Source organism: Lissotriton vulgaris, chromosome 6 (genome assembly GCF_964263255.1).
Source record: "Lissotriton vulgaris chromosome 6, aLisVul1.2, whole genome shotgun sequence".
In the NCBI taxonomy this organism is placed as follows: Eukaryota; Metazoa; Chordata; class Amphibia; order Caudata; family Salamandridae; genus Lissotriton; species Lissotriton vulgaris.
In genome coordinates, this window is record NC_141694.1 from 88186668 (window position 1) to 88211777 (window position 25110).

Below are 25110 nucleotides of genomic sequence, written 5' to 3' on the forward strand. Positions count from 1 at the left end.
TATCCATGCTGGATTGTATTTCCGTTTTTCAAATCTTTTTCTGGCTAGATTTTTGTGTATTTGCCAGTCATCCTCATTGGAACAGATCCTCTTTATTCGAAGAAATTCTCCGTATGGAATGTTGTGTATTAGGCTTGGTTGGTGAAAGCTCTGGGCTTTTTTTTTAGTCCTTCATATGCATGCCTTACAATGGGCCAATGGGAGAAGACATGGGCATGGAGATCTGAAAATGTCAGAATGCAAGATGACATGAGGGCATGTCAAAGCTAATAGTCATGAGGGCATGTCAAAGCCAATAGTCATGAGGGCATGTCAAAGCCAATAGTCATGAGGGCATGTCAAAGCCAATAGTCATGAGGGCATGTCAAAGCCAATAGTCATTAGTGCATGTCAAGGGCAATAGTAAAAACGTCATTCAACTTCCCAATGTACAACAGAATGCACATTTGTGTACCACTGGCTATAGCATCACACACTTAATTTCCCAATATACAACATGATGTACATTTGGGCACCACTTCCTTTAACACTACACTGCAAGACAGAGAAGTACATTCCACACCTTTCTCTCTCACATGCTTTCAAATGGACATCCCATACGCTCTGTTCCTGGCAAGGCTGTAAAAAGCAAACACTCCCACTCTGAAGCTTTAAGGAGGCACAAAAGAAATCACAAGGCAGAGTGCACATGCAGAACAACTGGGGGACCGCCAACTCATTGAAGGACGGGCACCTCCATGTGTCGGCCATCGTAATGACGAGCATTTAGGTGAAATATTCAATATGTTACAAAAACATTAATGTTGTAGAACAAGCTGAAAAGGGGGATTAGAAACTGACCATGTAAGCATAAATGAAAAAGACTACACATGAAAGAGAACTTTATCACTTAAGCATCAAGAGACAAAGCTGTATGGAAGATCTGAATGTGCTCAGTGTGACAAAGTGAACTCACAGTGCTCAACTCAAGTGAGGATAAATGGCCCAAAAAACGTGATCATAAAACAAAAAATGGCGACAGACTATACACAATGTAAGTGGAGTTCTGGTCCTATATATTAAACTCAAGCAGTTGTTCAGGGTGAGACTCTGCTTCAATATTGAACTTCACAGAGAGGGTTCATTAGTACCATTGTTTGTGTCACTGGTGCTTCAACCTTCAAAACATTCAGTGGGTCTTCATCAGGACAGAGTAAGTTGGCTGAGCCCACTTAGAGGTAAAATAATCACTACGAAATTATAAGACAACAAAAGTCACAGTTAGGAATGTGCAAAGGCAGCACATGGTCAGAGAGGAAAGAGGGTGTCTCGTACTCCAAAAGGTAATGAATACAAATCAAGGACTCATAAGAGAACAAGCATTTGCAATGCAACAGGTCTCACATTAACAAGAGTTTCAACTATTAGCAATGCAATAACTTAAACTCTCACAAACGAGACCTTTCGCAGTGCAAATATTTGTTTTACTTGCGCCCATGCGGCGCTTTCATATTCATGAAGGCCGCACCCCTTTCTTTATACAAGCCGCGTCTAAAGGAAGGGGCGTGTCGACATTAAAGTGAAACTGCGGCATGGGGGTTTTTCACAAAAAAGAAGCATCGGTTTGTCAAGTTGAGAAACAGATTTTTTTTTTGTAAAAGCGCCCATGCTGAGCTTTCACTTCAATGTCGGCCGAATACCTTTCTTGAGACGTGGTTTGTGTAAAGAAAGGAACGCAACCTCTATGAATGTGAAAGTGCTGCATGGGCGCTAGGAAGACAAAATAAAAATATAAATAAGCGTGGCCACCAAATGCGGACCGCGCTGCTAAAATACATAAATAAAAAACACGGCTGCTATAGTAAAAGCGGATCACTTTTAACATTTTAATAAAAGCGAGCAGCGTGATGCATGGTAGTGGGTGGAATAGGGGAAGAGCATTAAATAAAATAGTGCTCAACGACTTATAAAGCAGACCATGTAAGAACACCAGTAAAAGGTCCAGTCATTATGGGAGGTAACAAATGCTGACAGGCGGAACCAAGGAGGGACTAACAAGCCTAATAACGACTCGGAAGCGAGCGTGTTCGAAGGACAACAACATAAGCCAATTATAAATATGTGCGGAGAGTGGGCAGGGCTTCAAAGCCATACCTCACTACTCCATGCCTCGCAGCAGAGCATGCGCTGCCCAGGTCCGACCTAAAAATAAAGGACAATGTGAAAGCCTCACGCAAGGTGGGCACACGGGAAACTTACGAACTGAGCTGGGACTTACAGCTCTTCTGAATCTGGCATATTCCGAACATAAAGAGGGGAAAAGAGGATAGGGCCACCCAAGAGACCTTCCTCCTAAGTGTAAACAGGATAACAATCCCAAGGCCATGCATGCGTCGGTATATCAGCCCCTGGAATTTTCTAGGTAAGGGGATCCCTGCTGCTCAGTGTGACATATTTAATTTTGTGCAGAATTTATATAAAAATACAATGCATTACCAGTTGCAGAGGTATGTGATGGCGCTAGGCGGCCGAGTGTGAGCCAGGGCTAAGCAGAGTGCAGGACAGCGCTGTCTTGCTCTCTCCATCGCAGGCACTGCATGACATCTTTGTTGATCTGCCCCTTTGAATCAGGTGCTGCTTATCGCACCTGGCCAGAATAGAAAAGCCTCCAGGGGGTCCCTATTCAGTTTTGTCCCCAGGCCTCGCAATACATTTTGACAGGGCTCTGCATACCCCTAATCCAGCCTTCAGGAGGTGGGACAAAGGCTGAAAGAGAACACCCTATAAGTATATGACTTTGCTGTAAAATGGCACAAGGTGTTGTCCCTTTCTAGCTCGGCGTGGCTGGCACTGTGCGAACTCTATGCTTAAAACTGTGCTAGAAAAACAGAACTTTGAGGTGAGCAGATTCAAAGGGTCGTTGGTGTTGTAGGGTGCTCCATATAAAAAAAGCTGCTATCCGTCTAAACTTGGGAACTACCCAGAGTTCCTTGCTTCCTGTTTTGCATAATTTATTCAGCACTCTTAGCCTGAAAGAGTATTGTATTAACTTATACTGGGTGCTCCCATGCATCTGTGCAAAGCTGCATCTCTCTGATGAGCTCTAACTAGAGTAAAACATGCTTCAGCGGTGGCTTCCAAAGCTGTAATACTGTGTCTGGACTTGTAAAAGGCTTTTGACTTTTATTAGCTCTGCATGGAGGCTCTGGGCACATCCTATGCTTAAAGAGTTTGCTGTAAAAATGGCAAAAGGCTTTGTCACTTGCGAGCTCGCTGTGGCTGGCACTGCACTAACCCTATGCCTAAAAACTCTGCTGGAAAACAGATATTTGAGGAGAGCAGATGCTGTGTGTCGCTGGCGCTGGAGTATGCTACATATAAAGGAGCTGCTCTCCACCTAGACTCGGGAACTTCCCAGAGTTCCTTGCTTCCTGTTTTGCATAATGTATTCAGCACTCTAAGCCTGACAGGGTATTGTCTTACCTTATAAGTATATGAACTGGCCTATCTGGGGTGCCCAACCCCTGGAATCAAAGTACAGTGAGTTGGGGTTTTTTATGTGCGGTTTTATATAGCGTGAACTCCACCCGAAGGTATTCAAGGGCTGTACAAGAGCAAAAGTTACATTACACAAGGACACATTCATTTTTGGCAGGCATGGGGAGAATACGTAATTTGCTCAGAATCACAGGATTTTGAACCGGACCTGAGACTCCAACCTGATTCCCAAAGGTCGGCAGCTCAGGTCAGTATGCCACATCCTCACCCTAAAAAGTGTTTGTGATGGGTATGGACTAGCCATTTTCACAGCTGGGGGATGCCAATGTCTTTTTAAATGTGGGGTACAACTTGAAAACATGCAGAAGCCGCAGTGACGAGGGCACACAAATCAGTCTAGCTGCACAATTCCAGCCTTCCTTGTAAGTAGTCTTACCTGAGGCGCCTCAGATGGGGACCAATCCTGAGTAATCAGGGAGGTATTATGTGAAAATCTCTCCCCCAATACCAAGAAACCCTAAACTATGACCAGAAACGTTTGAGGGCGATGAGGGTTTGACCACAAATGAAAGAGGGGGTTGAGAGGAGCTCAGACAGACCAGGAAATAAAAGCTGCAGCAAAACAATAACTTGTATGTTTAATATAGCGCAACAGCACGCTTCTAAACGCTGTGATTAACAGAGTATATCATTATTTAATCAATTTACCGACCTGGAAATGATGGACAGCTCAGTCGGCCTCTTTGGGATTCGACCTCGTGAGCTACTGATAACGCCCTGTGTCAGCAGCGAGCGATAAACTCAGGGTCATGTTGGCGACAATGATGCCAAAAAATGCATTAAAACTTGTTACACGTGAGTGTGATGTTCACTTCAGGAAAGACCCAGGGAGTCAGTGACTTCTCAGACATAAACCCATGAAACCAGAAGGGAGGGAAGAGATATCGAAATGGATTCACAAACACAGCTGATGCCTGTGCTTTCAATGTTATCATGTCGCATATAAAGGAACCATAGGTAACTAAAACGACTTTGCAATAAAATGTCAAATTGTAAACATGAAAGGAGAAAGAAACTTGGTAAAATCTAAGAAAATTACAATAAGAACATCTTGACTTGCATGGAAAAAAAGCGCTACGACCAGGGGCGGCTCCTCCATGTGGGCGGAGGAGTGTCGCCCCACAGCTTTCTAGCAGTGTGCGAAGCAGAAACATAAAATGGTTTTATAAATACCATTTGATGTTTCTGCTTCTCACACTGCGAGAAAGCAGAAGGGTTTGGTTGGAGGCGGGCGGATCTGCTTGAGGGCAGGGGAGGTATGGCTAGCCCAATGCTGCAGGCCCTGACTGTTTGGTCGGCCCTCTGCATGCAGCCTACATGGAGAAAATGGTCTGCCCATAGATGCCTGTGTGATCAGCGTCCCAGCAAATCACAACGCTGCCACTGCGGTGTTGTGATTGGCTTAGGAGAGGGGAGGGAGGCTGCCTGCTTCTTGTTCCGCTAGACCCGTGCAGGAGCTGAGACAGCGCGGGACCCGGTAAGGTAAGTTTATTTTATTATTACACCCCCCCCCCCCCTCATCCCCCCCCCGCGAACACCCCTCCTCACCCTTGAGTTATGGCAGCCACAACTGGCTACGACGCGGCCAAGTGTTTTTTTTTCTTTTTTTGCAGCACAATGTACAACATGACTAAAAAACATTGACAAAGTCAATAGATCTTGAACTTAAATATATAATGACCTGTTTACCAAAAAAGGAATACATCTCCACCAATAAAAGCACTCCTTGAACGGGTGAAAGTGTGCTTCTTTTTTTGAAGTGGTAGGCTTGGTAAGCTGTGCCAGTCTCCGGTTTCCAGGCATACAACTGGCAAGCAATCACCCGAAGGGAATGGGATGAAAACCTGCAAACAGTCTAACCCAGGGTTCTCCAAAATTGATCCTGGAAGGCCGAATCAATGCCAGATTTTTAGCATAATGAATGAATACATTTATTTGTTTCAATTAATAAAAATTGTTACAAAACCATAGCATGATCGTACTAAAATTAACACATTATTAGTTACTACATTTTGCTTCTTAAAAGGCTTCAAGAAAAAAAAAAGTTCATGAGCCGTCACTGTAACTTAAGTTTGCGTTCCAGCTTGGAGCCGTATCAGGTTTCTTCAATGTTAATCGATAGTCACAGCCTCCTTTTAAAAGTCTTTGAAGCTGTCGTGCAAATTTAGGTAGCTAGCCTGGTCAATTCCATTGGAGTTTTAAAGTTAAAAGTTGTTCTGTTGCCTCTTTGCAAGTGCGCATTTATCATACTTGGGCAGAAAATGAGCCAAGGATTCGTCATTTGATTTACACAATCTGCAGGCAGTGAATATCTCTAGGCATTTTCAATGTGTCTTTTATTGGAAGCAACTTTAGCCTTGCACTGCGGCACCTCAGCTACCCTGTGTCTACCTCCAGTCCATTCTATCACTGAGTCCTTCTGCTACCAACCCATGTCACAACCTCTCACCAACACCCTACAAATGAATAACAGCTAATCAAAACCACAGCCGCCCTTCTAACTGCAGAGGCCACATCACCGGATCACCAACCAACATCCCATCTCCCAGTCCCAATCACCAACCAACACCACAACTCCCAATATCTCTACCTGCCTTTAGGGTGATTTGTGTGTGTGTGTGTTCATGCATATATGCTTGTTTTTATCTCCGACCATGACCTTTAGCAGTGAATTGTTTTTCACAGCTAAATGCCTGATCACCCTTAATTACAACACCATAATTAACAACAGCAAAGGTGCACCACAAAGTTCTGCAAATGACAATATTATCAAGCAAATAAATAGCAAAAGGATGATGTTTTCTTGTCTTTTTGGAATTCTTTATTTTCAATCTTTAACACCAAACAGCCAAACAGCTGACGCGTTTCGTCCCAACGGGACTTCTTCAGGGCTTGTAAATTTGAAAGAAAATGCTTCCAAATGAATCCTCATAGGAGAAAGTCTGTGCGTCTCCTTTCACAAAAATAGTGACACTTGTATGAAGAGGATCTGCGCTTAATTGATCTGATGCAACTTAATAAAGGTGTTCTCGAGAATTTAATGGGCGCATCGGAACACGGACTAAGAGGGCTCTGAAGACAGTACGTTTTACTACGAACGACCCTTTGACTACCAGCTTCCATATTTGAGGTTCGCTGGCTTACAGTGCTGGACCTGTATAGGATACTATAAATTGAAACAGATACCTTGATCACTCAAGAATTCCTCTCTTAAATCATGGCAGAGCTTGCATAAATTCTCGAGATACTCGTACCATCCACAGTGTTGCCTCAACACCTTTAATAAGTTGCATCAGATCAATTCGGCCCAGATCCTCATCATACAAGTGTCACTATTTTTGTGAAAGGAGCCGCACAGACTTTCTCCTATGAGGATTCATTTGGAAGCATTTTCTTTCAAATTTACAAGCCCTGAAGAAGTCCCGTTGGGACGAAACGCGTCGGCTGTTTGGCTGTTTGGTGTTAAAGATTGAAAATAAAGAATTCCAAAAAGAGAAGAAAACATCATCCTTTTGCTATTTATTTGCTTGATAATATTGTCATTTGCAGAACTTTGTGGTGCACCTTTGCTGTTGTTCATTCCATTTGAGTTCCCTAGGGAATAGGCAAAGTAACGGTGGGTGTCAGTCAGTGTGCACACATACCCTAATTGAAAATAGTAGGGCAAGACATATTTATATGGGGAGAAAGAAGATCAGGTGCTGTTAGTAGGAAGGGTTCACCGTTAGGCTGTAGTTTACAACACGATAATTAGTTTAAGGCTCCTGCAGCTACCTATCACATTTGCATGTTTACCTGCCGCATCCGGTTAACCAGGATACTGTTACTGTATCTGTTTACCATTCTGTACCTGATACACATATGTACAAAGTGAAAGTGAATAGTATAAATGTGCATTTAATATATGCTTGCGTGCTCTTGCACAGCTCACCAGCACAGGCACTAGACCTGCACGTGGACAATCATTCACTTCTGTGAGACATGCACCGGAGCAGGTACAGTTCACGAGAAAGTCCATTGGGCTGAAGCGCCCACTACTGAGATCTGCGCACAGGTCTCCGAAGCACTACAGGCCAATACGAAGAGGAGTCAACGCTATAACTGGTGCTAAAATCTGTGCAGTCCTCAAGACAAACAATTAACATTTAACTGAAACAAAATAAAAAACCTTTCCTCCAACAAACGGTTCCGGCTACGAAAACCTCAAAACATAATCTAAATTATTTTCCTGTCAATTACGACAATATTAATATTATCATGATATTAATAAAATAGCGCCAAGGAGACCCATATCATGTATGATTTGAAAGTAATTTTCTAATTTCTCCGTATAAGAATTATTATTATCTGTACTTACACAGCACTTAATTCCACCGAGTTGCAATTAACTAAGAGTAGCAAATGACGTGTTATTGCTATGCATTTTAAAGGTACTGGGTTTGAAATTTGCGACTTTCTGCTCACACTGTGACTCTTTTAAAAATACGAACTGAGATTCGGAGTGTGACAACTGTATCTTTCAGGTTAGGGTGTGGGATGAACAGAATAGTGGGGTGGTGGCTAGACCCTTTCAATAGTACTGATGAGAGGTTGGGAGTTGCTTTGGGCAATTTGTTAGCCCAACATAAGCGGGCCTTTTTGAAGCTCGAATGGATCTTACCAGAAAGCCATATTTAGAAGCCCACAGCTCAGTGATGTCAAGATCAGGTTAATGCATATTAGAACATTGGAATGTTGGGAGCTCCATTGAAAACAATGGAGTGCTCTGGGTTTATAATGGCTGGTATAAACCCGGAGCTCCAACATTCCAATGCTTCTTTGTTCACAGCTCTGGCTGGGAACAAAGGCTTCAGGGAGCATGAGGGGATTCCAATCCCCTCACGCTCCCAAAAGGCTGTGTTTTTTTGTTAGAACATTCTGTCCTCTAGTGACAGAATGTTCTAATAGCCTTATAGCCCTTCGTAGACGGGCTATACCGCTATTAAAGTCCCTCTCCCTTGTTAAAGGCCCTCGCCTTCGGCTCGGGGCCTTTAACGCTGGAGAGGGCCTTTAATAGCCGGTGTAGCCCTCTACGGCGGGCTATAAGGCTATATTAGAACATTGGAATGTTGGGAGCTCCATTGAAAACAATGGAGGAGCTCTGGGTTTATAATGGCTGGTATAAGCCTGGAGCTCCAACATTCCAATGTCTCTTTGTTCACAGCTCTGGCTGGGAACAAAGGCTTCAGGGAGCATGAGGGGATTCCAATCCCCTCACGCTCCCAAAAGGCTTTGTTTTTTTTTGTTAGAACATTCTGTCCTCTAGTGACAGAATGTTCTAATAGCCTTATAGCCCTTCGTAGACGGGCTATACCGCTATTAAAGTCCCTCTCCCTTGTTAAAGGCCCTCGCCTTCGGCTCGGGGCCTTTAACGCTGGAGAGGGCCTTTAATAGCCAGTGTAGCCCTCTACGGCGGGCTATAAGGCTATATTAGAACATTGGAATGTTGGGAGCTCCATTGAAAACAATGGAGTGCTCCGGGCTTATAATGGCTGGTATAAGCCTGGAGCTCCAACATTCCAATGTCTCTTTGTTCACAGCTCTGGCTGGGAACAAAGGCTTCAGGGAGCATGAGGGGATTCCAATCCCCTCACGCTCCCAAAAGGCTTTGTTTTTTTTTGTTAGAACATTCTGCACTCTAGTGACAGAATGTTCTAATAGCCTTATAGCCCGCCATAGAGGGCTATACCGTCTATTAAAGTCCCTCTCCCTTGTTAAAGGCCCTCGCCTTCGGCTCTGGGCCTTTAACGCTGGAGAGGGCCTTTAATAGCCGGTATAGCCCTCTATGGCGGGCTATAAGGCTATAATACATTCGATAAGTTATTCATTTGGCCAGCCCCACAACATGCAGTGTACACCAAAAGTATGTAGTGGACTAGCAAGTACCCACAGATTTTAATGGCAGTAACATCATTTTGAGCCTAAGTTATCCGTCTCTTTGTTGCAGCTGTGGTGGAAGAGTAGAGTACAATTGAGGCTTTAGTATCTTATAGGAATTTTTCAGATATTCTAAGGAAGACCTTATTGTAGATTCTATATCTGCCATGAAAGAATTGTTTAACACCTTCATAGCTGTGATCGTTTTCCCAAAATAAGCGAATGACTAGTTCCAGGTCAAATCCAAGCTAGGTAGACATGATAGCAACTTAATCGTACTATTCGTTACATATAGACACTTGAAGACCCCCACTTAAGTATGGTTATAATGGTGTGCATCTTGCATTGTTTACAGAGGAGAGTATCTTAAACTAGGAGGAAAATCATCACCCAGATTAGATGTTTATAAACAAAATACAAAGTGGCTAGGGCACAGGATTTTTTTAGGCTTCTATTTGTTATAATATGTTTTGTGCGGTCTCTTGATCTATACCTGAACATTTACCCATATATTTGTACGGAGCTCAATAATAGTCCCTAGAAGATGCAAGAAAGGGGCCACTTTTGTGACAAGTAGCACATATTTATACTGTTGAATGCCGGCGTGAAGTAAATGAAATGTGTATAAGGATGCCTGTTGCCTAAAGACAATGCCATTTATTTCACGATTAAGCTATTGGTAATGTAAATGACAATGATATTTATTTATGGTGTAACGGGGAATTTGAAAGATCCTTTTAAAAGCCCTGCAATGTGTGGTTGCCAAAGTGTTTGCCGGAGCCCCTGGAAATGCCAGATGTCCATATGCAATTGCAGACAGTAGCTTGGCTTTTATCACTTTTCGTTTTGCCGCCGTGGATGGGCTGTGCGTTTCTTAATTTAATTTGCACATGGCGTAGGTCAGCGCTTTAGCCTCTGTTTCCATGGCGGCGATGTGCTGGTTGGGCCTTCCCTTCCCTTGCTCGTGAAGCACACGCCCAGGAAGTTGTACTTAGGAGTAGGGCTTATTTTCAAGTTCAAATATCACCACCTTAGTTTTGTTGCCGTGGCCACTAGTTCATTAGCGCTGTTGTACGTACTTAGCGCGTCTAGTGTCTTCTGCAGTACCATACGTGTGTGGTCCATTAGTAGGGGTGGGCGGAATTTGCGTAGTTGCACTACGCACAGCTCCGCGAAACGGTAAAAAATCTCTGCGAGAACGCAAAAGTTCCACGAACATGCGGAATTGCTTGTTCCTCCCGTTCGCAATGCTTTTTTCCTGTTCGCAAACGCTGTTTGCGTTTTCGGGGAGAAATCTCCTGCAAACACGCATTTTAAAAGCGAGAGCAAGCAAAAAATTCCACGAATCGCTGAATTTTTGGCAATTCGGAGTTCTCCACGTAACACGAAATGACACAAATTCCACAAAATTCGCAAGCGGAACGGAGTTTACCACCCAGGACTATCCATTAGGACCATATCGTCTGCTGCATCAAAAACAATCGGAAGCGCACAAATTTTAGAGCGAACAGATTGGCGGCTGTTAAAAAGTTACCTAAACCCGCAGTGTACAGATTAAAAAGTAGGTCTGCCAGCACATCCCCATTTAGATAAATGAAGCTATCTTAAAATCTGGCATGGATCTGGCCCTCCAGGACCGGCTTCGGAGAACCCTGGACAGTGGCAATCGCTGGGGATGCACTGTGCCGCTCTAGACAGAAGGCCTGGTTTAAGCTTGGTGCATATACCTACGAACTGGTTATGCCTACTGCAGCTAGCGGCACTAGGCGCTGTACACACATATTGTAGTTGCAGTTGTAATCGTTTGAGAGTGACGCTCACAAGAGGGACTGCACCGAGCGGTTGTCTGCACATATGTACCAGCCTGCTATAATAAATGCAGCTGGCGGCACTAGGCGCGAAAGATATACAATATTGTAATTGCAGTTGTAATCAGAGAGTCATTCATACTCACAAGAGAGACTGCACCGAGCGGTTGTCTGCACATACCCACGAACCTGCTATAATGAATACAGCTGGCGGCACTAGGCGCTATAGATATAAAATATTGTAATTGCAGTTGTAATCAGAGAGTTATACTCACAAGAGAGACTGCACCGGTTGCCTGCACATACCTACGAACCTGCTATACATAATGCTTCTGGCGGCACTAGGCGCTATAGATACATACACATCGGTTGTAGTTGTAATCAGAGTCGCTCATACTCACAAGAGGGACTGCACCGAGCTGTTGTCTGCACATATGTATGGGCCTGTTATAATGAATGCAGCTGGCGGCACTAGGCGCTATACACACACATCTGTTGTAATCAGAGTCACTCATACTCACAAGAGGGACTGCACCGAGCTGTTGTCTGCACATATGTATGGGCCTGTTATAATGAATGCAGCTGGCGGCACTAGGCGCTATACACACACACATCTGTTGTAATCAGAGTCACTCATACTCACAAGAGGGACTGCACCGAGCGGTTGTCTGCACATATGTATGGGCCTGTTATAATGAATGCAGCTAGCGGCACTAGGCGCTATACACACACATCTGTTGTAATCGGAGACACTCATACTCACAAGCGGGACTGCACCGAGCGGTTGTCTGCACATATGTATGGGCCTGTTATAATGAATGCAGCTGGCGGCACTAGGCGCTATACACACACATCTGTTGTAATCAGCGTCACTCATACTCACAAGAGGGACTGCACCGAGCGGTTGTCTGCACATATGTATGGGCCTGTTATAATGAATGCAGCTGGCGGCACTAGGCGCTATACACACACATCTGTTGTAATCAGCGTCACTCATACTCACAAGAGGGACTGCACCGAGCGGTTGGCCTGCAGGGCCTCGGCCAGCAGCCGCACCCGCTCCAGGCTGCCCACCACCCCCAGGTTGAGGTTGAGCTGGGCCAGGGAGTGGGACTCGGCCAGGCCCCGGCAGACGCGTCCGAAGTCCCGGTCGGAGAGGCGGCAGCCCCGCAGCGAGAGCAGGCGCACCGAGTTCTCCCGCAGGCTGTCCACCACGTCCTTCACCTCGGCGCTGGACAGGCTCTCCCCGGAGATCTGGATGGAGCCGGGCAGCATCTTCAGGGGGTCCGGGTGCGGCCCGCGGGTCACAGGCTCGACTCCTGGGAAGCTAGATCAGTGGGTTATGCACCTGGGGCGGGGACCCGGGGTCAGGGGTCCAGTTTTACGATGATGCTAGTCCAGAGGGGGAATGCACCAGAGGGTAAATCAAAGCGACATGCAGTTCAAATTCCAATACAACAGGCTAGTGGGCTAATGCACCTGCCGCTGGGAGGTCCGAGTGCAAAGTGCAGGTCTCAGCTTTGAGTGCCCTGAGGGGGTTCAGATGCGTCGGTGCAAATCGAGAGTGCCAGCTGCAGAAATGCGTGCACCATTTGCGGACCCAGTGCTAGCAAGGTAGTTCGGCAGGTTTGGAGCTTGCAGTATCCGCTCCCAGGCTTCCACTACAGTCAGACCGCACAGCTGTCCACCACAGAGGTCTGGATGCCACATGTAAAACCATTCCAGTCCTGGTAAGATAGCCGAGTGGGTTGTGCACCTGATGCGGACCTCTGTCCGCTAACTACTGGTAAAAAATTCCAATTCAGATAGCTGAGCGGGTTGATGCACGGACTGCGGAGATCTGTGCATGTGTAATATGCCGGTCCCAGGTTCGAATTCCAGTAAAACACCTGAATGAGCGACGGGCCTGCAGTGCACATCTGGGGGTCCCCTGCAGGTCACTGGTGGGAGTGCGTTCCCGGGCTCTTACTCTGTCGAGGCGGGTGGGGGTGGTATTGTGGGGGGGGGGGGGTGTGACAAGGGGGTGGGTCACAGAGTTCAGTGGAGGGCTCTATACAGCGGCGGCAGGGGGTTGCTGAGGCAACAGGTGGGTGTTGTGCTATTGGGAATGGTGGATGCTGGGGCGGGAGGGGTGATTGGGGGGTGTCAGGGCTGCGGTACTGGGGGCCAGCGAGGACAGATGAAGGGGCCGCGGGTGCCCCAGTGGCTGGGTGGCTGCTTGGGTGATAGCGGATGGTGGTTTCGGATGCTGGGGTGCCAGGGGTGGAGGGGTGGGTGAGAAGCTGTAAGAGGATACAGGGGGGCCAGGGAAAGGTGATAGCTAGGACTGAAGAGGTCCCTTGGGGGCAAGGTGGAAGCCGTGGGATGTTATGGTATAGTGAGGGCAAGAGCTGGGGGGGGGGGGGGGGGGGAGGAGAGGAGGGCTAGGAAGGGGTGGGGGCTGGGGCAGCAGGGGGTGCTTTGCTGCAGCGGGAGGGGCTGCTGCTGGGGCAGCGGGTGCCCCGATGGCTCCTAGGGGGACTGATGCCAGGCTCTGCTCGCTCGGTCAGAGTGGCAGCGCCGCCATTAATCACCGCAGCCTCCCTCCCTGGCAGTGATGGGTGATGGGCAACCAGGGCGGGGGCGTGCGTGGAGGGGGCTCCCTCCTCTTAGACTGGGCTTGGCGATCCGTTCCGAGGGAGCTCCTGCACCCGAGAGCTTCTTCTCAGAGAGAACAGGTGCTTTTTAAAGCGCCAATGCACAGTTCCGCTTGTTGTGGGCGCTATAGAAATCATCACAATCGCTCCTTTCTGTGGCAGGAGTCCTCTTCATGATGCGGCGTCCCCTCTGCAGGTGTTTGGGGGCGGTGGGGGGTCCTAGATCTCTTCAGGTGGGGGCTGCTCAGTGACCCCCGGGCCCTGGTGCGTTGCGTGCAGCGCCGCCTCGGATGGATGCTGCCCGGTCCTCGCCCTGCCCCCGTCCCCAGGGCCTTTAGACCCTCGGCAGAGGCCCATTCTGCTGCCCTCCCTGCTTACTGTCCTCCCTGCCTGCCTGCTGCCCCCGCCTCCCTGTCGGTGATGCCTGTGCGCTGCAGGTGCAGGCGGGCTGGAGGAGGGGGGATGGGGGCAGCCCGGCTTTAAAGGGACAGTGTGCCTGTGAACGGACGAGGGAAGGAGGGGGGAATCTGTGGGTGGCAGCTGGTCAGAGGGACAGGGCGCCGGGGATCACCGGGTTAAAGGGACAGGAAGTAAAATGGGCTCTTTTGACAACAGCATAAAATAGCTCACTCAACGGCGTGTTAAATGCGTGGGATTTAAATACACCTTTGCCGGAAGTGGAGTCTGCCGTCGGGGGCAGCGCGGGCCTCGGATAGTCCCGGGGGGGCCAAGATGGCGCCAGTGGACACCCCTCGGCAGGACCCCAGGTTGTCCCTCCTCGAGGTTGGGCCCGGGCCGACTGGAGCAGCTTGGTGGAGGCGGATGGATACCACCGTGTGACCTGTCGGATGGATAACACAGTGTGACCTGTCGGATGGATACACCGTGTGACCTGTCGGATGGATACACCGTGTGACCTGTCGGATGGATAACACCGTGTCACCTGTCGGATGGATACACAGTGTGACCTGTCGGATGGATACACCGTGTGACCTGTCGGATGGATACACAGTGTGACCTGTCGGCTGGATACACAGTGTCACCTGTCGGATGGATACACCGTGTGACCTGTCGGATGGATACACAGTGTGACCTGTCGGATGGATACACCGTGTGACCTGTCGGATGGATACACCGTGTGACCTGTCGGCTGGATACACCGTGTGACCTGTCGGATAGATACACAGTGTGACCTGTCGGATGGATACACCGTGTGACCTGTCGGATGGATACACCGTGTGACCTGTCGGATGGATACACAGTGTGACCTGTCGGCTGGATACACCGTGTGACCTGTCGGATGGATACACAGTGTGACCTGTCGGATGGATACACCGTGTGACCTGTCGGATGGATACACCGTGTGACCTGTCGGCTGGATACACCGTGTGACCTGTCGGATAGATACACAGTGTGACCAGTCCTATGGATGAGCGTGTGACCAGTCTGGACTGTTATCACTGAGCCCTTCTTTCAGTAACTCTGAGGCGACCTTCACAGGGAAGGTGGGGTTCCCCCGGCGTGTCTGCTGTTCACTAGTGACCCCCAGTCACCCACGTCGAGTTCTGATGACCCCCGAGCTGTGCCGACCCTCGCGTTGTTTTACTCCCGCCGGCGCTGATGGGTTCCTCGTCTAGGGGAGCTGGGGCCCCCCATACATCCCTGAGGGGTGAAGTCCCAGGCTGCCCTTCCGAACAGGGCATCAGCCGGGCCCGGCGGTGGTACTCTGTGTGCCCCAAGGGTCCTTCCTATACGTCTGCTACCATGTCCTGCTGTTCTCCCCAATCCTTATGGCTTTTGTGGAGCGTCCTCGTGAGTCTTTCTACCTCCCGGTTGGCCGGATGCCCCCAGGGCATCACCTTCCTGTTCCCCACAGCGAGTTCTGCATCCATGCAGTCCTGGAAACCTTGTCCTTCGACAGGAGGGGCCGTTGTCACCCTTTAATGTCAAGGGGTCCCCAAATGTTGCAAAGGTTCTATCTAGGCAGCACATTGTTTGCTCTAAGTTTGTGTTGTAAGTAGTTCACCTACTGGGAATTTGGAGAGGACCTCTCACGCCACCAGCATCTCTTCACTGATCTTTGGCCGCAAACCCCCGCTGGGCTGTTCTGAGCAGATTGGGGCCAGTCTGTCTGGGGCCCTGCAGGCTTGGTACCAGTGACACTGCGTCACTCACTCACCAGTGTTTGAGTCCATCCCAGGGAACCAGACCTGCCCCTTAACCGCGCTTTGGTTTTGGTTGACCTGTGATGTCCAGATTTGGCCTAGACTCAGTATTTGGCGCCTCATCTGTCGGGGAGTGACAGCCCTGTAACCTCTCAAAGGGACCCCTGGTTCAGTGACGCTAAGCTCGTGCTTGACGTTGCTTAGGGCGGTTAGGCCGCCTTGATCAATGTTGTCATGCTTTTTGACGTTCCTCAGGAAGTCCTTCCACTTGTTCATCAGTTTTGGGCCTATTGCCCCCTGAAGGCAGGGATCGCAGTGCCTCTCTGTGGTGATACCAGACCGGGTTTCTGTGCAAGGGCATCTGCCACTCACTGGACATCGTCATCTGCTCCCGCAGCAAAGTCTTGTTGGGTGTCAGGGGATGGCACGGGTGTCTCAAGAGATAGTCAGCAGGGATGGTGCACCCTGGTTTGCGGCTTACTGACATTTGGTACTTTTGGATTTGGAGGGACAAATTTTCTATGCATGGTGGAGGGTGATGGGCTATCCTCATAGATAGTGGTATTAGTAGTTTGTGCTTCCTTATTACTTTAAAGGGCAGGCTGTAGACATACAGGTGGAAGTGATGGCACCCTATTTGATTGATGTGGCCATATCTTTTCTTTGGTCTACGTGAGTGCTCGACTGAAAAATGCAATGGGCACACATTGCCTGTCCATGGCTTGTTGCATGAGTACAGCTCCTAGGCCTGTAGAACTTGCATCTACTACAAGTTCTGAGCCCTTGACCGGTTCGAAGAGTGCATGCTTGATGGCTTGGAAAGCTTGGTCTTCTCTTCCACAGGTCTATGGCACAGAGGACTTCGTTAGGTGTCGTAGCAGGCCAGCCAGCATAGCCAGATTCAGAATCAACCTCCTACAGTAGGTTGCTAGCACTAGAAAACTTTGAACCTCAGAGCGGATTGTCGGGCCGCTGTGTCTCTCGTGTAATGATCCTGTTGAGTAGCCGAATGTCAACGCATATGCGGATGCAGCTGGGCTGTTTTGGCTTTACGCTACTACTATCGGCGAGACCAGTGGGGTCAGGATATTGCTTTTGTAGTTCCTTCCCGACTGCAGGGATAAAATGGGACTCGTCTGTGGAGTAAGATCAAACATTTATAGTAAGCAGTTTAGAGATTGTGTTTTGATGATAGTGTGACTTCATTTTGTAGAAGATTGAACAGTATTTTTCAAACTTGTAACAGGTGTGTCATTAGTGCTGGCATTAGCTGAAAGCAAATAGCAATAATGTCGCTTTTCTATATAGTATTCCTCGCCCAGCAGGATTAGAGGGCATTTTGATGGGTCTGTGTGTGTAGGTGGTGGAGATGGTGGTTGAGAGTGAGTTGGTGAGCTGTGTAGATTTTGTAAAGTAGCCTTGTGTGATAGAAATGGAGATGTGAAGTTTTGAAGAGTGGCATGTTGTTGATTTTGTTGGCATCTGTTTAGGGTGAAAGGTGTATGAGTATGGGGTGGTGGTGCAGCATGTGGGTCATGTTGTACGACTCTGAACTGTGCAATGGATGAGAGGCAGTTGGCTGAGAGTTGTGTTGGTGTATTTGTGTTACGTGTCAGGGAAAGAAAGCTTGGCAGTAAAGATGGTTTAGGATGTGTATTATTTGTGTAGTCAGGAGGCTGGGAGTGAGTGTATGTTTTTTGGTTGCAATGGAGTGCATTATGAACTAGTGTATGTGTGTGAGATTTTGTTGCGCTGGTGTGTGTGTATTTTGTTTTTGTGGAGTAGCGAGAGGAGATGATGATGTAGGGGGTTTCTGTGGAGAATTTGTATGTAAAGTATTGTTGGTCAGTGGAAGATTACTGATAAAGGGGATGATGATGTGTTTTGGCAAAGAGTGTGTGTGGTGTGCGAGAAGGGATGGACAAGAGTTATTAGTGTATATGTTAGATTTGATAGCTGGAAGAGGTAATATGCATGGTATAGTGGAGAGTAAAGAATATTTTGTTGTGTGTTTTGGGTAAAAAGAGGAGGAGCATGTCGGTGCATGAAATGATGAATGTCTTTGTATCGGTTTGGTGGTGACAGAAAGGGGTCTGTTAGGAGTAAGTAGAGGGTAGAGCTGGTGCTTTGTATGAACAGGGATTGTGTCTTGATAGATTAAAGTCATGTATAGTGTGGTTTTGTGTTGTGTTGGTGATGTGTGGATTTGTTAGTGGTAATATATAGAGTGCTGTTTTGTGTGAGAGTGATAGTGCCATTGTGTGGTAGTTGGTGTAGAAGGGTATATAGGTGTGGTATGTTGGGTTTTGTAGTGGTTGTTAAGAAATTGAAATGTGGTTAGGGTTTGTTTGTAGTAAATGAGTATAGTGCATTTGCTGTGAGTGTGTTAATATGTTTGTGGATGTGGACCGGTTAAGATGGTTGCTGGTGAATTTAAAAAAAAGTGCAGCATTTCTGGCCCTAGGCCTAACCTTGCCCAAACAGGCAACTGTCCTTGTCCTCTCTGCCCTTAGCTTCAACACCTGGGCTGAGATGCCCTAAGCTTAAATAGCCATAGTGATCAGGTGACACTTTTGGCCAATAGGAACCCTACCCCTAACCCTAACCATTCAGAACACTAGCCCATGCCCAAGGACCAATAGGAGATCAGGCTATTACAACCAATCACAGGTCTAGTCCTAGCAGCCAATCTGAAACAAAACCTTAAGCCCTAGGCCCAATAGAAACCCTAGCTCCAAGAACTAATCAAAACCCAGACCTCTCAGCCAATCAGAAACTTTAGGTGTTTCCTGCCTATAATGTCCTACTCTTCAAGGTAAGTCAATGAGGAAAATCAATACCCCCGATTTTGTTTTTAAAACCTCCCTCTTACCAGACTCAAAATGTTGGCATGTATGATTTATATACTTGAAGACGTTTCTCCATGCATTTACATGCACTGAGGAGCACCACATCAATCCCCATTATAGATGCAAGAGAGCAGTTTCTCCACCACTTCCACTACGTAGAGGCTCTTGAGACAGATTCTCTGCTGCCCTTACAGGTGGCAGCAGCTCCTCCCCTGTTTACAGGCACCAAGCAGCAGTTTCCCATCCCCATTTAAAGTCACTCAAGACCAGTTTCTCTCTCCTCAGCCCCATTTTCGAGGAGTTAGAGAGCAATTTCTCCACACCGCATCACAGTTACAGGTGTAATCAGCTGCCTCCCATTGACAGGCACTAGGGAGCAGTTTCTCTATGCCCCATTTATATATTTATGGCAAGTATCGAGAAGTCTCTCCACACTCCCTCCATGTTTGGGCACTAGAGTAGTTTCTTGTAAGAAAAGAGAGGAACCCCTTGAGTTAGTCAAGGGAAGTGGGGTGTTGGACCCAGAAATTAGACTAGTTCCCTTGAGACATATACAGGATAAGCTAAAACTTAGCTTTAAAGCAACCAACGATAAAATCATGAGCTAATACAATTCTAAACATAAGGTACACATCAATTTATTAAAGTAACAGAAATAAAAACAGTTTACATTTATACATCATACAATTACGAAGAAACAATTAAAATTTCAACTAATAATACAATCTATTGTGACCTGCACAATGCAACAGACAGACAAAAATTTGTTGTAAAACATAAAAAATTGTAAAATACAAGTGGTACATTCAATACTACAATTTCATCACTCCCTAGTTTTATGGCCACACATTTGTATATCAACAGGGGAGGAGAGGACTTGAATTGTACAGGAGTTTGGTGTCGACGCGTTTCGGTGGTTCTGAAGCAAATATGTTTCACCTTTATCAAGACTAATGTTCGATGTCTGTCTTGTTTAAGGGTCTGTACAATTCCCCTACAATAGATATACATACAATTAATCTTCCATTTCCGCAAAAAAACGATCACAGTTATCATACTTGGTTGATACTCTACAATTGGATGATCCTTGGTTAGCTACTCATTCCTATTACAGGGAAAGTCTTACAACTAGCATAGTACATTCATTAGCTTCTATTTACTGTCATACTATATCTCTGTAATCTCCCACATGGTTTGCTGTTGCAAGAAAAACCAAGTCTAAATTGCTAGGGATTAAACGGATAAGAACACAGTCACTATTCTTGATCACTGCTTGTATACAGTGTTACCTGGTCCCTGTGAGATTCTTTGGGACTAGCTAGGAAAACAATGGGTCCATTTAAGTTCTATATCCCTAATTGGGTATGATGCTGCAAAGATCCTTATCAGGTGCTGTTGGAATGTTACTGATATTTTCATGATTGTGCGAACCCCCTGTTCCTATTTAATGTGGGATTGGAGTGCATATGGGAGATATTGAGGCCGTTACACCCGTATATTAAAGCGGAAAGGCTCTTAGTACAACTTGCACTATTGGATAACCCTGATGCCATTGTGATACGATTAATACAATTTCCATCTTACCGGTGTATTTCTGTGCGATGCGATAAGCTGATGGGTCTGTTCTCTACCACGTTTTTAAGAAGTAAAATAGGATAAATTCCTGTAAATACAGATGGTTATTATTAAAGGTGTCTGCAGGGATAAGAATTGTATGTACTATGTGTGGCACAAGTATAGTGTATTGAACGGGTCTATACTCCTAGGTTGTATAATACACTGTTTTATTACCATAAAGGGGGTTTAAAATCCTCACACTGGTCTAGAAAGGATGAGGGTGTCTCTTTACAGATATAGATAGAAAACCAAAAAATGATACCTGTATAATCTCTTCAGAATGTTGAATGATGGCACTTTATAGATTACGACGTTGTACAGATTAAAATGGTTCCTGAAGGGGATCAATCAAGTTCCATCTACTTGGAAAAACACACAGAGCCGCTCGGTCAGGGAATTGTTTTGGTGACACTACTGGATTGTGTTTGTAAGCCCTAAATACACGTACCTCTAAAATCGAGTGGAGAATCTTCTCCAATATGGAAAGAAGAACGTTTACGTTAGCGAGGTTTTGCTGGAAAATGATGGGCGCTTGACACGTCTTTCGCTGTCAGGTAAAGCTGATTTTTAAGGTGGAGCGCTCTAGCAGTTTCCTCGAGCGGGAATACAATCTCCCCTGGTAAAATTTAAAATAAGACTGTTATGTCTTTTAAGTCTTATAGCGGGGACATGAAGGATTCGCTTATGTGCTAATACTAGAGAGTCTGGGCTGAAAAAGTCTTACCTCCTCAAGCGGATCAATCACGCTGCTTCTGGGGGTTCTGGTTCGAATGATCTGAGGCCCGCAAACAACCTTGCTTAAATGTAGGATGTTCTGATGGGATTGGTCTGAACCAAATTGTTTGTCGACCAATCATGCGTACTTCTTTCGAGGTTAAGAATTTGCATACTATGCTTGCAGTGCGCTCAATCCTATTGGTTGTTTGTTTTTCAGATGGAAACTCCCCTCTGAGGTTTAGTGCGGTTTCCACTAAGGTCCTCGTGTAATGTTTTCAATGGGTTTGCAACCGTTATATTCTCAATAAACTAACATCCGAAACCACCATCCGTCTATACAGACGGGTAGCACCCACAAACGTGATAGTAGTTAAATATTTGTATCCAAACCTGGGAGTAGTATACCATAACGCTCAATAGAACTGACAAAGAGCTTAAACATATCTTGTATGCAGCAATTATTTCATCTTATGAAACCACCCCATATGTAGGATAATGAAGCAGGTTTCCCTTTAAGGAATGCAGTACAATCAGCGGGTTTGTCCTCAAGGATACTAAGGATAGAACACCGTTCATCCCGCATTAACAGCAAGGGCGGCACACATAACTATTAGTTTATTGAGAATATAACGGTTAATACGCTATTTTCCAGCAATAATAGCGAGGGCCGTTATTCAAAAAAGAGCCTTGTTTTCAAGAATAGATGTTATAAAGAGGGCACCCATTGCAAACATTACACGAGGACCTTAGTGGAAACCGCACTAAACCTCAAAGGGGAGTTTCCATCTGAAAAACAAACAACCAATAGGATTGAGCGCACTGCAAGCATAGTATGCAAATTCTTAACCTCTAAAGAAGTACGCATGATTGGTCGACAAACAATTTGGTTCAGACCAATCACATCAGAACATCCTACATTTAAGCAAGGTTGTTCGCGGGCCTCAGATCATTCGAACCAGAACCCCCAGAAGCAGCGTGATTGATCCGCTTGAGGAGGTAAGACTTTTTCAGTCCAGACTCTCTAGTATTAGCACATAAGCGAATCCTTCATGTCCCCGCTATAAGACTTAAAAGACTTAACAGTCTTATTTTAAATTTTACCAGGGGAGATTGTATTCCCGCTCGAGGAAACTGCTAGAGCGCTCCACCTTAAAAATCAGCTTTACCTGACAGCGAAAGACGTGTCAAGCGCCCATCATTTTCCAGCAAAACCTCGCTAACGTAAACGTTCTTCTTTCCATATTGGAGAAGATTCTCCACTCGATTTTAGAGGTACGTGTATTTAGGGCTTACAAACACAATCCAGTAGTGTCACCAAAACAATTCCCTGACCGAGCGGCTCTGTGTGTTTTTCCAAGTAGATGGAACTTGATTGATCCCCTTCAGGAGCCATTTTAATCTGTACAACGTCGTAATCTATAAAGTGCCATCATTCAACATTCTGAAGAGATTATACAGGTATCATTTTTTGGTTTTCTATCTATATCTGTACAGAGACACCCTCATCCTTTCTAGACCAGTGTGAGGATTTTAAACACCCTTTATGGTAATAAAACAGTATATTATACAACCTAGGAGTATAGACCCGTTCAATACACTATACTTGTGCCACACATAGTACATTCAATTCTTATCCCTGCAGACACCTTTAATAATAACCATCTGTATTTACAGGAATTTATCCTATTTTACTTCTTAAAAACGTGGTAGAGAACAGACCCATCAGCTTATCGCATCGCACAGAAATACACCGGTAAAATGGAAATTGTATTAATCGTATCACAATGGCATCAGGGTTATCCAATAGTGCAAGTTGTACTAAGAGCCTTTCCGCTTTAATATACGGGTGTAACGGCCTCAATATCTCCCATATGCACTCCAATCCCACATTAAATAGGAACAGGGGGTTCGCACAATCATGAAAATATCAGTAACATTCCAACAGCACCTGATAAGGATCTTTGCAGCATCATACCCAATTAGGGATATAGAACTTAAATGGACCCATTGTTTTCCTAGCTAGTCCCAAAGAATCTCACAGGGACCAGGTAACACTGTATCCAAGCAGTGATCAAGAATAGTGACTGTGTTCTTATCCGTTTAATCCCTAGCAATTTAGACTTGGTTATTCTTGCAACAGCAAACCATGTGGGAGATTACAGAGATATAGTATGACAGTAAATAGAAGCTAATGAATGTACTATGCTAGTTGTAAGACTTTCCCTGTAATAGGAATGAGTAGCCAACCAAGGATCATCCAATTGTAGAGTATCAACCAAGTATGATAACTGTGATCGTTTTTTTGCGGAAATGGAAGATTAATTGTATGTATATCTATTGTAGGGGAATTGTACAGACCCTGAAACAAGACAGACATCGAACCTTAGTCTTGATAAAGGTGAAACATATTTGCTTCAGAACCACCGAAACGCGTCGACACCAAACTCCTGTACAATTCAAGTCCTCTCCTCCCCTGTTGATATACAAATGTGTGGCCATAAAACTAGGGAGTGATGAAATTGTAGTATTGAATGTACCACTTGTATTTTACAATTTTTTATGTTTTACAACAAATTTTTGTCTGTCTGTTGCATTGTGCAGGTCACAATAGATTGTATTATTAGTTGAAATTTTAATTGTTTCTTCGTAATTGTATGATGTATAAATGTAAACTGTTTTTATTTCTGTTACTTTAATAAATTGATGTGTACCTTATGTTTAGAATTGTATTAGTTCATGATTTTATTGTTGGTTGCTTTAAAGCTAAGTTTTAGCTTATCCTGTATATGTCTCAAGGGAACTAGTCTAATTACTAGAGTAGTTTCTCCAGCTAGCCCCTATTGATAGGCACACAGTTGTAATAAGCAGCCTTCCATTTACAGGCACTAGGGAGCAGTTTCTCCATCCCCATTTATATATTTATGGCGAGTATCGAGAAGTTTCTCCACACTACCGCCGTTGTCGGCAATATAGAGTACTTTCTACAGCTAACCCCCATTTACAGGCATGACGTTTTTCCACCACATTTATAGTTGCTAAAGAGCACTTTCTCTCTCACCACCTCCCCATTCAGAGGCATTAGAGTGCAGTTTCTCCAGTTATAGGCGGAGAGAGCGGCCCCCATCTACAAGCACTAGAGAGTAGTTTCCCCTCATTTACAGGTACTAAACCAGAGGTCTTCAAACTTTTTTGCTATTAGCCCCCCTAACCAAAAAGTTTTGAAGTTGAGCCCCGCTCCAAAACTTTATGGCTAGAGTCGAGGGAATGGGGGTGGCAGGACTGAGCGTAAAGGGCGGGCTTCTGAGATAATTCAAGGGGTACTTCTCTATAGCCTGAACTCAACACTAAATGTAAAAATTATAAAACAGAATTTGATCATAAAAAGTACCCCTTTCAAATTGGGGTATTATGAGACCCTCATAATCCTGGGCCCCAATACAACTGCACCTGGTGAACTAATGATAGATTGCCCATGGAGTAAGTGTATTGAATACAGCGAGAATCCACTGTGAACGATGAGTAAGAATTTTTTTTTTTCCTAGAGACCCCTCACCCACCAGGGTTGCCCCTTGTTGGCATGCTTCATCATTGGGGTTCATCCCAGTCTCTAATGATTGAGGCGTGCTACGACCTAGCGATTACGCAGGAGCACTTATTGGTGTATAACATGATAAAGGTAGTAAAGTGGGAGGGAGTGGGAAATAAAGTTAAAAATACCTGACTAGTAGGGGAAATGTTTTATTCCGTTCCCTAGCCGGTACAGTTAAAATCAGGGGTTATGACTGAAGGCAAGGACTATAATGAGTCCGTTTGCTTCAAAAATAAGCAGTCAACATGTTTCGAGCTGTTCCCCTATTGGCTTTTC

General features: G+C 45.7%; 1 protein-coding gene across 1 annotated transcript in view; it reads right to left on the reverse strand.

Annotated features, from left to right (window-relative positions):
- Window positions 1-14288, reverse strand: part of LRRC73 (leucine rich repeat containing 73) — a 132447-nt gene extending 118159 nt beyond the window's left edge. Inside the window, exon 1 of the mRNA XM_086925993.1 lies at window positions 12265-14288. Within this exon, the coding sequence (XP_086782119.1) occupies window positions 12265-12536 (272 nt within the window). The 5' untranslated portion in view covers window positions 12537-14288. The remainder of the gene's footprint in view (window positions 1-12264) is intronic.
- Window positions 14289-25110: the final 10822 nt, after the last annotated feature.